Raw genomic sequence first — 13142 nt, 5'->3', positions numbered from 1 at the left:
CGGGCGGTCTGGGGAGACAATGCTTCGGTAAATGACGTCCTGCCGCGCCCACGTGAAACCGAGGCTCCTCCCAGCGCGAGGGACACGTGGTGCCGGGTTCAGGGCGCGAGGCAGCGGCGACCACGAGCACGTACGCCCCCTCCCCATACATCCGTGAACCAAGATGACAACCCACGATCTGACCTCTCGGCCTCCCAGCTCTCCACTCCTCTACCTCTCACCTTCCGGGCGGAGTCCACGGCGGATCTCTCCAGCCAAACGTAGTCGCTCTTGGCCTGCATAATGGAGAGGGAGAGAGGGTCAGGGCTGGGCCCAGTTCTGGATTCTGAGGAACTTCTGCTTGGGGCCCGGGGCCGTCGAGACACTTCCTCTCTATCCGGCCAGAGGAGAAGGGAGGCGAGGCTCCTCGGACCTCAGCCCGGCCCTCCCGAGAGGTTCCGGGGGGAGGGGGTGGGGGCCGGGGGCTGAGCCGGGTGGACAGAGGCTCCCACAAGGTACCCTGGAATCCCAGGCTTCCGCTCGAGACCCACCCCTCATCCCTCTTTCTCTTCCGCCCCCCGTACGGGGCCCGGCTTCCAGATGGGGAAATGGGAGGCCGGAGAAGGGAAGTGACTTACCCAAGGTCACCCAGCCAGGCCGCAACCGAGATAGACAATGGGACCCCGGAGCCCCGAGCCCACCGCCGGCTCGCTAAGGGTCCACCTGGCCCACACAAGCCCCTCTGGCTCACGCAGGGCCCTCTCTGCCACTCTCCCGCCCGGAAGAGAAGGAGAGAGAATAGGAGAGAAGCGGGGTGGTCTAGTGGCTAGAGCCCGGACTCGGGAGTCGGAGGGTCCGGGGGGTTTAATCTTGGCTCCGCCACTTGTCTGCTGTGTGACCTGGGCAGATCACTTCACTTCTCTGGGCCTCGGCTACTTCATCTGTAAAATGAGAATTAAGGCTGTGAGACCCACGTGGGACAGACAGATCTGACTGGCTCGTATCTACCCATTAAATAATGATAACGATGGCATTTGTGCCAAGCTAAGCGATGGGGTAGATCCAAGCTTATAAGGTTGTCCCACGTGGGGCTCACGATCTTAATCCCCATTTGACAGATGAGGGAACCGAGGCCCAGAGGAGGGAAGCGACTTGTCCAAAGTCACACAGCTGACAAGTGGCAGAGGCGGCCGCTTTCCAGATCAGAGCGGGGGCTTGGGTGAGGGGTGTGGGGGGCTGAGGGGGTGGGGGACGACCTCAGGAGGGGAGGAGGGGGTCGGGCCGGGAGGCAGGGGGCTTCTGGGCCTTCCCAGGCCCGGCTTTGCCCTCTGTTGGCCAGGAACGGCTTAGAGCTCGCCCCCTCCCCACCCCCTGCCTCCCCACCCCCTGCCCACGTCTCTAACCCTCCCGCAGGGCCCCAGCGGCCCATCAGATAACGCCTCGCCTTGCTTGGCCGCAGCCGGAGGTTTCGAAAGATGCGCTTTTCCTTTCCCTCTGCCTTCTGCTCGGGGGACCGGCCCGGCCCCCCACCTCCCGAAGACCCCGGACTGGCCCGACTCACTGGGGCCTGAGCCCCGGCCCCTCTAGAACGCGCGGGTCACAGTCCGGACACCCCAGGGATCCCGAGCTGCTGCTTACAGGGTGCAAAAGTGTCTACACTGCAATGGCAGCCCCAAGCCCGGGCCCCCAAGGGGCTTGAGCCGCTGCTTGCAGGGTGCTCAGGTGTCTACACCGCAAAACGCGGCTCCAACCCCGGTCCCTCTGGGATCCTGAGCCCGCTGCCTGCTGGGTGCAAAAGTGTCTACACCTCAAAACGCGGCTCCAACTCCGGTCCCTTTGGGATCCTGAGCGGCTGCCTGAGTGCTCAAGTGTCTACACCGCAAAACGCGGCTCCAACTCCGGTCCCTCTGGGGTCCCGAGCCGCTCCTTGCAGGGTGCTCAAGTGTCTACACTGCAAAACGCGGCTCCCACCCCGGTCCCTCTGGGATCCCGAGCCGCTGCCTGCTGGGTGCAAAAGTGTCTACACCTCAAAACGCGGCTCCAATTCCGGTCCCTTTAGGGATCCCGAGCCGCTGCCTGCTGGGTGCTCAAGTGTCTACACTGCAAAGGTGGGTCCGGCCTCTTATTCTTTAGAGATTCCCAGCGCCCGGCGGGGGGACAGAGGGGAGCCCACCTGCAGGCCGTTCTATCAGCCCTCGAAAGTGCCAGGCGGGCACATGCCTCTTCCCGCCCTCGACCCCAGGTCCGTGACCCCTCCCGAGGCCCGGGGCTAAGGGTCCTGGGTCGGGGCAGGTCAGAGGGCGCTGGCTTTAAGGCTGAGCCTCCCAGAACCCCTTCCCTCAGGGGCCGGGCGGGGGGACCCGGCGTGCTCACACTTTGTGGGCAAGGCTCCGTCCGGAGAAGGGTCAGCAGCTTCAACCCAGAGCCCGTGAAGCCCCCCGCCCCGGGGGACGGGCTCCTGGATGGGTGAGGGGGGCAAGACTTGCCTCCTGAGTCCTGGGCTTGATGCGGAAGAGGTGTCTGAGCAGCGCCATGGCCTGGACCCCGGAGGGCTCGGCCTCCCGCCGCCGACCAGTCGGTCGCCCGGCCAGCCCCGGGCCCCCGATAAAGAGGAAACCGTGGGACTTCCCCTCCTCCCGCCCCCGGCCCCCATCCTCCCCACCGCAGACAGCCTCCGGCCGCCCCCGCCTCCCTGGAGGGGAAGGGTCTCCGGGGGCCCTGGCCGGCCCCGGCCCGGCCCGGAGCCTCTCCCATCCCCTCCGGACCCTGCCAGGCCCGGTCCCAGGCCCGGCTCCAGAGGCGACCCCAGACCAGGGGTCATCATCATAATCACAATAGCCTTTGTCGAGCGCTTACTATGCACCAGGCACTGTACTAAGCACTGGATGCCCAGACTAATCCCCACATTTTCCCTCAGCTCCCTTCCGCGTCACCCTGACTCACTCGCTTTGCTCTTCCTCCCCTCTCCCCACCCCACAGCACTTGGATATATATATCTTTAATTTATTTATATTGATGCCTGTTTAGGGGGAGAGGTCTGTCTCTCCCTCCTAGACCATGAGCCCGTTGTGGGCAGGGATTGTCTCTCTTTACTGCTGAACTGAACTTTCCAAGCGCTTAGGACAGTGCTCCGCACACAGTAAACACTCAATTATTACGATTAAATGAATGAGTGCCCAGGCCCTCCGCCTCTAGGGACCAGTGTAGGTGACGGGGCTGGTCTTCGCCGTCCCCTGGGGGGCTTTGGGCCCTCTGACGCCGGGGCCTAGGGAGCCAGGCAAAGATAATAGTGATAGTATTTGTTAAACGCTTACTACGTGCCAGGCACTGTATTAAGCGCTGGGGTGGAAACTGGATTGGATTGGACACAGTCCCTTGTCCCACGTGGGGCTCGCAATCTCAATGCCCATTTTGCAGGTGAGGGCACTGAGGCCCAGAGAAGTGAAGTGACTGGCCCAAGGTCACACAGCGGGCAAGTGGTAGAAGCAGAATTAGAACTCAGGACCCTGCGACTCCCAGTCCCATGCTGCTTGGAAGTCAGAAGATCTTGGGTTCTAATCCCAACTCCTTCACATATCTGCTGTGTGACCTTGGGCAAGTCGCTTCACTTCCAGTCGCTTCACTTCTCTGGACCTCGGTTACCTCATCTGTAAATGGGGATTAAGAGTGTGAGCCCTGTGTGGGACAGGGACTGTGTCCAACCTGACTGACTAATTTGTATCTACCCCAGCGCTTAGAACAGTGCTAGGCACATAGTAAGCGCTTAACAAGTACTATTATTATTATTATTATTCTCTAGGAGTCACTAGAAGTGGTCTTCGGGCACCTGGGCAAGGCAGCAGGGCAGCGCTGCCCGGGGGTGGGGGTGGGGTGCCCAGGGCCTGGCAGCTGGGGGTCCCCCACCCACCCCCACCCCTTACGGAACATGGTTTGGGTTTCATAAACAGGAAGTGATGGGGTGAGAGGAGCAGCAGCTTTGAGAACAGGCAGCTGCTGCCGAGTCAGACCTAGACACCCCCAGCTCGGGCCAGAGGAGGAGGAGGAGCAGGAGGACAGCTAGGCCGCCCGCTCCGCCTCGGCTTTGGGTGGCCCTTGGGGGGATACGGGTGGGGATGGGGCGAGCGGGGGGACCCCACTAGGACCGGCTTAGGCCCCGGTCCCCTCCTCGAAACAAGCTGCAGAGCAAAACCACAACCGGCGAGGAAGAGGTGACTGCATCCTGGCGCAACGACGTCGCCGTGGAAACCGGGGTGTAGCTCCGCGCAGTTGTGCAACTTTGTGTCCCGAGCACAAGGCAACACCATTTCCAAACAGCCTCGGGCCGCGGCGCAGATCCGACCCAGAGAAGCCTCAGGGGGTACCTCCACCTCCGAGGCCCCGGCACGAGGCTCGCGTCTCCAGGGAACAGATTATAATAATAACAATAATTATTACGGTATTTGTTAAGCACTTACTAAGTGCCAAGTACCGTTCTAAGCACTGGGGTAGATATAAGGCAATCAGGTTGGACACAGTCCCTGTCCCAAGTGGGGCTGACAGTCTCAATTCCCATTTTACAGATGAGGTAACTGAAGCACAGAGAAGTGAAGTGCCTTGCCCACAGTCACACGGCAGACAAGTGGCGGAGCCGGGATTAGAACCCATCACCTCTGACCCCCAAGCCCCTGCTCTTGCCACTGGGCCATGAAGTGGAGTGACTTGTCAAGGTCACACAGCAGACATGTGGCAGAACCGCGATTAGAACCCGGGTCCTTTGATGCCCGGGGCCGTGTTCTCTCCATTAAGCCACGCTGCTTCTCTGTTGTATTCTTCCAAGTGCCTAGTACAGTACTAGGAGAAGCAGCGGGGCTCAGTGGAAAGAGCCCGGGCTTGGGAGTCCGAGGTCATGGGTTCGAATCCCGGCTCTGCCACTTGTCAGCTGTGTGACTGTGGGCGAGTCACTTCACTTCTCTGTGCCTCAGTTACCTCAACTGTAAAATGGGGATTAACTGTGAGCCTCACGTGGGACGACCTGATGACCCTGTATCTCCTCCAGCGCTTGCTTAGAACGGTGCTCTGCACATAGTAAGCGCTTAACAAATACCAACATTATTATTACTCTGCACACAATAAGCTCTCAATAAATAGGAACAATGGACTAATCGACCCTGGAGAGAGTTGGCCTGGGAGGCCCTGGCAGAAAGAACCAGAAAGCGACAGGGGGGCTCAGTGACTTATCCTTGGGCAAGTCACTTCACTTCTCTGGGCCTCAGTTCCTTCATCTGTAAAATGGGGATTGAGAGTGTGAGCCCTATGTGGGTCAGGGACTGTAATAACAATACTAATAATAACGACGATATCCGTTAAGCGCTTCCCATGTGGCAAGCACTGTTCTAAGCACTGGGGGAGACACAAGCTAATGAGGTTGGACCCAATCCCTGTCCCCCGTGGGGCTCACAGTCTCAATCCCCATTTTACAGACGAGGGAACCGAGGCCCAGAGAAGCCAAGTGACTTACCCGAGGTCACGCGGCAGCCAAGTGGCAGAGTCGGGATTAGAATGCGGGTCCTTCCGACTCCCAGGGCGGTGCCCTAGCCAACCCGATTTGCTTGGATCCACCCCAGCTCTTAGTACAGCACCTGACCCCCTGGTCAGCTATTAACAAATACCACTATTATTATTATTAATAACCAGCAGAGTCGGGAAGACGGTCGTAGGGCATCTGAGGGGAGGGGGCGGATCGCGTGGCGGGCCCGGTCCGGCCGGAAGATTGGGTCCGATCTGGGAAGCCCCGGGCTATAAATAGTAGCCGCGACGGCCCTTTGCCCAGGAGAAAGGGGGGGGGGGATGGGAAGGGGCGCAACGCACAGCACAGCACAGCACAGCACAGCACCGCACCGCACCTCCTCTCTTCGGCCCGCAGAGGGCGCGCGGCGTCCGAGCTGAGCGCCCTGGACTCCGCTCGTCTCCTGTCACTCAATTACTTATTGAGCGCTTACTACTACTAATAATAATAACGCTGGTATTTGTTAAACGCTTACTATGTGCAGAGCACTGTTCTAAGCGCTGGGGGAGATCCAGGGTCATCAGGATGTCCCCCGAGAGGCTCACAGTTAATCCCCGTTTTACAGATGAGGTTCGAATCCCTGCTAGGGCCCATGTCAGCTGTGTGACTTTGGGCAAGTCGCTTCACTTCTCGGTGCCTCAGTTCCCTCATCTGTAAAATGGGGATTAAGACTGTGAGCCCCACGTGGGACAACCTGATTCCCCTTTGTCTACCCCAGCGCTTAGAAGAAGCAGCGTGGCTCAGTGGAAAGAGCATGGGCTTTGGAGTCAGAGGTCATGAGTTTGAATCCCAGCTCTGCCACTTGTCAGCTGTGTGACTGTGGGCAAGTCACTTAACTTCTCTGGGCTTCAGTTACCCCATCTGTAAAATGGGGATGAAGACTGTGAGCCCCATGTGGGACGACCTGATTCCCCCGTGTCTCCCCCAGCGCTTAGAACAGTGCTCTGCACCTAGTAAGTGCTTAACAAATACCAACATTATTATTATTATTAGAACAGTACTCGGCACATAGTAAGCGCTTAACAAATACCAACATTATTATTATTAGATGAGGGAACTGAGGCACCGAGAAGTGAAGTGACTCGCCCACAGTCACACCGCTGATAAGTGGCAGGGCCGGGATTCGGACCCATGATCTCTGACTCCCAAGCCCGGGCTCTTTCCACTGAGCCACGCTGCTTACTATGTGCAGAGAGCTGTACTCAACCCTTGGGAGAGGACAGTCCAAGAAGAAACAGTCACATTTCTGGCCCACCATGATCTTACAGTCTGGCGGGGAGTGGGGGAGGAGACAGACGTTGACATAAATCCATTTATTGGTAATGATAATAATAATGATGGTATTTGTTAAGCGCTTAGTATGTGCCAAGCACTGTTCTAAGCACTGGGGGAGATACAAGGTCATCAGGTTGTCCCATGTGGGGCTCACAGTCTTCATCCCCATTTTATAGATGAGGGAACTGAGGCACAGAGAAGTTAAGTGATTTGCCCAAAGTCACACAGCTGACAAGTGGCGGGGCCGGGATTAGAATCCATGACCTCTGACTCCCAAGCCCGGGCTCTTTCCACTATTCCACTATTTATAGCCACTTTCCACTATTTATAAGTCAGAAGGACCTGACTTGTCTGCTATCTGGAATATGGAGATTGAGACCATGAGCCCCAGGTGGGACAGGGGCTGTGTTCAACTCAATTTGCTCGTATCCACCCCAGTGCTTAGTACAGTACCTGGCACACAGTCAGCGCTTAACAAACACCGTTATTATTATTAATAAACTAGTATTAAATTATGAATCGGAAATTACTCGACGGCACTTGGTAATAACAAATTATTAAATTACAGATATGGACATATAAGACCCTCCCTGCCGGCCCAGAATGGAGGCGGATGGCTCCTCGGGAAACTGAACTGAGGACAAGTGCAGTCCGGATACCTGCCTCCCACCCCCTGGAAGAAATACACACACACACACAATCAAAGTACATACATCTCCTCCAAGAGGCCTTCCCCGATTAAGCCCTCATTTCCTCCACTCCCTCTTCCCTCTGCTTCGCCTTTGCACTTGAATTTACACCTTTATTCATCCCACCCTCAGCCCCAAAGCACTTCCGTACATACCCGTAATTTATTTTAACCTCCTTCTCCCCTTCTGGACCATAAGCTTCTCGGGGGAAGGGAACGTGTCTACCAAGGGTCAGTTCTTGGCCCTCTTCTGTTCTCCATTTACACTCACTCCCTCGGTGAACTCATCCGCTCTCACGGCTTTGACTACCATCTCTACGCAGATGACGCGCAGATCTACATCTCCGCCCCTGTCCTCTCCCCCTCCCTTCAGGCTCGCATCTCCTCCCGCCTCCGGGACGTCTCCACCTGGATGTCGGCCCGCCACCTAAAACTCAACGTGAGCAAGACTGAGCTCCTCATCTTCCCTCCCAAGCCCGGTCCGCTCCCAGACTTCTCCATCACCGTGGATGGCACGACCATCCTTCCCGTCCCGCAGGCCCGCAATCTCGGTGTCATCCTTGACTCGTCCCTCTCGTTCACCCCACGCATCCTATCCGTTACCGAGACCTGCTGGTTTCACCTCTACGATATCGCCAAGATCCGCCCTTTCCTCTCCACCCAAACGGCTACCTTACTATTACGGGCTCTCGTTATATCCCGGCTAGACTACCGTGTCGGCCTTCTCTCTGACCTCCCTTCCTCCTCTCTCGCCCCGCTCCGGTCTATTCTTCACTCCGCTGCCCGGCTCATCTTCCCGCAGAGACGATCTGGGCGTGTCACTCCCCTTCTTAAACAACTCCAGTGGTTGCCTATCGACCTCCGCTCCAAACAAAAACTCCTCACTCTAGGCTTCGAGGCTCTCCATCACCTTGCCCCTTCCTACCTCTCCTCCCTTCTCTCTTTCTACCGCCCACCCCGCACGCTCCGCTCCTCTGCCGCCCACCTCCTCGCCGTCCCTCGGTCTCGCCTATCCCGCCGTCGACCCCCGGGTCACGTCCTCCCGCGGTCCTGGAACGCCCTCCCTCCTCACCTCCGCCAAACTGATTCTCTTTCCCTCTTCAAAACCTTACTTAAAAATCACCTCCTCCAAGAGGCCTTCCCAGACTGAGCTCCTCTTCCCCCTCTACTCCCTCTGCCATCCCCCCTTTACCTCTCCGCAGCTAAAGCCTCATTTTCCCCTTTTCCCTCTGCTCCTCCACCTCTCCCTTCCCATCCCCACGGCACCGTACTCGTCCGCTCAACTGTATATATTTTCATTACCCTATTTATTTTGTTAATGAATTGTACATCGCCTCGATTCTATTTAGTTGCCATCGGTTTTTACGAGATGTTCTTCCCCTTGACGCTGTTTAGTGCCATCGTTCTCGTCTGTCCGTCTCCCCCGATCAGACCGTAAGCCCGTCAAACGGCAGGGACTGTCTCTATCTGTTGCCGACTTGTTCATCCCAAGCGCTTAGTACAGTGCTCTGCACATAGTAAGCGCTCAATAAATACTATTGAATGAACTCCGTTCTAGTGTACGGTGCTCTACATGCTGTAAGTGCTCTATAAATATTATTGATACGGAGTCAACAACCACGCGCCTAAATGCACACAACGAGGGAAGAAGCGTGGCCCGAAGGAAGCAGCGTGGCCTAGTGGATAGCGCCCGGCCCTCGGGGTCAGAAGGACCTGGGTTCTAATCCCGGCTCTGCCACTTGTCTACTGGGTGACCTTGAGCAAATCACTTCACTTCCCTGGGCCTCAGCTATCTCATTTGTAAAATGAGGATTAAGAATGTGAGCCCAATGCAGGACAGGGACTACATCCGACCCAATTATCTTTTATCTACCCCAACACTTAGTAGAGCGCCTGGCACAGAGTAAGTGCTTAACAAATACCACAATTATTATTACTAGGCAGGGACTGTGTCTCCTGTTGTATTATACTCTCCCAAGTGCTTAGTACAGTGCTCTGAACAGTAAGCGCTCAATGCAACTGACTGAGTAAATGAATTATTATTTTTATGCAGTGTACGCAGAGGAGCGCGCTCGGAGACAATGCGGAAGGGCGTCATATCAACGAAGAGAAGCCCCGCTTCTGAGTCCGGAGAATGAGGGTTTTTTTTAGGGGGTGGCAGTAAGGGAGGGGTGAAGGCTGGGCACCGGCCTTTCCCCTTACTTGGGTTGGGCCTGGCCCGCACCCTGACCCGATCGGCGAGGAGGGAACTTGGGCCGGGCGGGGCTCGGATCCAGGTGCGGCTTTCGGGACAAAGTTCGGGGTGGGAGAGGACCCGGAAACCAGGGCGCTCCGGAATTGGGTCGGGGGACACACCTCCTGCCCGCTCAGAAAGAGGGAAGCTGCGGGCGGGGGGCTTCTATGCACTGGCCTCCGCCTCCCCTCCTCCGGGAGCTCTCTTTCGGCTAAGCCGAGCTCAGGGAGGCGTCGTGGACCCTGATCGGGACAGGATGGATAGGATGGGCGTCCTCCGCCTAGGGAGCTCACTGCCCAGAGTGGGGCCGCGGAGGCGCGTTCGGATAAGGCGGATAAGACTGGGCAGGTCACCCAACCCGACCTCAGAGAAGCAGCGTGGCTTAGTGGGTAGACCCCAGGCCTGGCGGTCAGAAGGACCTTGGTTCTAATCCCACCTCTGCCACTTGTCTGCTGTATGACCATGGGCAAGTCACTTCACTTCTCTGGGCCTTAGTTACCTCATTTGTAAAATGGGGATCGAGACTGTGAACCCCACGTGGGTCGGGGACCGTGTCCAACCCGATTTGCTAATATACAACCCAGAGCTCAGTACAGTGCATGGCACATAGTAAGCACTTAAATACCACAGTTATTATTATTATTACTATTCTCTGGGCCTTAGTTACCTCATTTGTAACGTGGGTCGGGGACCATGTCCAAACCGATTTGCTAATATCCACCCCAGAGCTCAGTACAGTGCCTGGCACATAGTAAGCACTTAAATACCACAATTATTATTATTATTATTCTCTGGGCCTTAGTTACCTCATTTGTAAAATGGGCATTGAGACTATGAACCCCACGTGGGTCGGGGACCACGTCCAAACCGATTTGCTAATATCCACTCCAGAGCTCAGTACAGTGCCTGACACCTAGTAAGCACTTAAATACCACAGTTATTATTATTATTATTATTCTCTGGCCCTCAGTTACTTCATCTGGAAAAGGGGAATTAAGACCGGGAGCCCCATGTTGGGCATAGACTGTGTCCAAACAAATTAACTTATATCTGCCCCAGTGCTTAGTGCAGTGTCTGGCACATAGTAAATGCTTAATACCATTTAAAAAAATTGGCGTCAAGTAGAGCAAGGGAGGGAGGGTGGGGATAGGAAGAAATGGGGGAGACCTGACCTTCCATCTGAACATTCTCCTTCCTCCCAGTGGATCTAGTAAACTGCATAGCCCCTCTAGACTGTAAACTCATTGTGGGCAGGGAATGTTCATTCATTCATTCAATAGTATTTATTGAGCGCTTACTATGTGCAGAGCACTGTACTAAGCGCTTGGAATGTACAAATCTGTAACAGATAGAGACAGTCCTTGCCTCACGTGGGATGATCTGATTACCCTGTATCCACCCCAGCGCTTAGAACAGTGCCCTGCACATAGTAAGCGCTTAACAAATTCCAACATTATTATTATTATAAGTGCCGTGGGGCTGGGCGGAGGGAAGAACCAGGGGGAATGCAGAAGGGAGTGGGAGAAGAAAGCGGGGGCTTAGTCCGGGAAGGCCTCTTGGAGGAGATGGGCCTTCAATAAGACTTTGAGTCGGGGGGAGAATCGTCTCACATTGCTTGTGACCCACACAGTCTGGCCTGCCTCCCCCCCCATCCGGCCCCACTGCGGGATCAAAGGCCGCGGGGAGGCCTGAATCATAGTCATTATCTCCTCCCCGTGTGCACGCGGTGGGGTTCCCTCCCAGGTTTGAGTCAGCACCCCAACTCCAGACACCCGTCACGGCACGCAGATGCTCCCAGCATCCTCCTCTCCGGCGCCCAGGCCTGGGCCTGTGCGCTAGGAATCGCTCTGCCCGCCTCCCTCGCCTCCCCTCCTCCCGCATCCTGGGCCTGTGTTCTGTGAACCGCCCTGGCCCCTGGCCCCCCACTTTTCATTCAGTCATATTTATTGAGTGCTTACGGGGTCCAGAGCACTGTGCTAAGCGTCTGGAAGAGTACGATACAATTAAACGGACACATTCCCTGCCCTCAAGGAGTTTTCAGTCTAGGGGGTGAAGACAGGTATTTTCCCCTACTTCTTCTCCTTGGCATTTGGACCTGTCCCCTTGAAGCCCTTGAGACCCCTCTCCCTCCACACCACTTACATCTACATCTGTAATTTATTTGCTTCTCTGTCTCATCCTCTAGACTTTAAGCTCTTTGCAGGCAGGGACCCTATCTACCAACTCTGTAGTATTGTCCTCTCCCTAGCTCTTAGTATAGTGTTCTGCACACAGTAAGCGCTCAATACAGTCCTTCTGGACTGTAAGCTCATTGTGGGCAGGGAATGTGGTTGCTTATTGTTGTAGGAAGGAATAAATACCTTTGATTGATTAATTGCGAAGGAAGCCTGCTTTCCTTCCCTTGCTCCCTGGGGGTGAACTGAAAGGAGCCCTGGAGTTTCTCCCCTGGAACCTAGGATGGAGGAGAAGATCGGGGAGGGAGCCCCCCACGTCTTCCTGCATTCTGAGCCTCAGTTTGGGAGGTGGCGATGGTAAGAGGGGTGTGTGTGTGTGTTTTGTGGGGGGGAACCTATGCAGGTTGGGATGGTGGTGACTAGAGTCAGTCAATCGTATTTATTTAGGGCTTACTCTGTGCAGAGCACTGAACTAAGCACCTGGGAGAGGACAATAGAAGAACAGACAGGTTGGGGAGTTCAGGTTTGGGACAGTGGGTCCTCTCCCTTCCCCTGGCCCAGCTTGGCCCTGGCCGCATTCCAGACTCCCGCATGGAGCAGAGGCCGGAGGCTCACGGGTCCCCGGTGGGCCCAAACCACGCGGCTGCCCCCCACCCCCACTGGAGGAAGGGTCCACCCGCCCATCCGTCCCACTGTCCCCCGGGGAGGCGGGCTGCAGGGACAGACAGCGATGACCGCACTGCGAGGAAAGGAAATGGGACGGCCAGAAGCAGGAAGGCGTGGAGTGTTTTTTCCCCGGGCGTGGCAGAGATCCCCTGGGGCCTGTCCTGTCCTGGCCCGGCCCGGCCCGGCCCGTCTTGTCCCAGCATGGCCCGCTGCAGTCGGTCTGGCACTGGATCGGGGCCGGAAGCTCATGGGGCGACGAGCCAGGGAGCCTCGCTTCTCACCCCGAGGCGCTCTTCACCCCCCAACCCCGGCCCCAGCCCCGAGGACCCTCCCCGCTGGATCGGTTGTTCTGCTTTTTTTTCCCTCTCTCTCCCTCTTCCTCCCCGTTTCCTCCCAGGAACCGGGGGTGAAGGTGACGGCAGAGACGGAGCAGGCGCCGGGCCTGGGTGGCATTGCCAACCTTTACCTTGTTGAGGAAAGCCGAGTTGCTCGGGACCAGCCGAACTACCCAGGGGATTGGGGCGAGGGGGCCTCTGCTTCACCCTGACCAATCAGTGGTATTTATTGAGCACGTATGCTGCA

At 56.6% G+C, this 13142-nt stretch overlaps 1 protein-coding gene across 1 annotated transcript in view; it reads right to left on the bottom strand.

Moving 5' to 3' along the window:
• RPS6KA1 (ribosomal protein S6 kinase A1) overlaps positions 1–13142 on the bottom strand; it is a 36573-nt gene that overhangs the window by 16270 nt on the left and 7161 nt on the right. The window contains exon 3 of the mRNA XM_029080847.1: positions 222–275. Coding sequence (XP_028936680.1) covers positions 222–275 — 54 coding nt within the window. The remainder of the gene's footprint in view (positions 1–221; positions 276–13142) is intronic.

Source organism: Ornithorhynchus anatinus, chromosome 16 (assembly GCF_004115215.2).
Source record: "Ornithorhynchus anatinus isolate Pmale09 chromosome 16, mOrnAna1.pri.v4, whole genome shotgun sequence".
Lineage (NCBI taxonomy): Eukaryota > Metazoa > Chordata > Mammalia > Monotremata > Ornithorhynchidae > Ornithorhynchus > Ornithorhynchus anatinus.
This window is presented reverse-complemented; position numbering and strand designations above follow the sequence as displayed.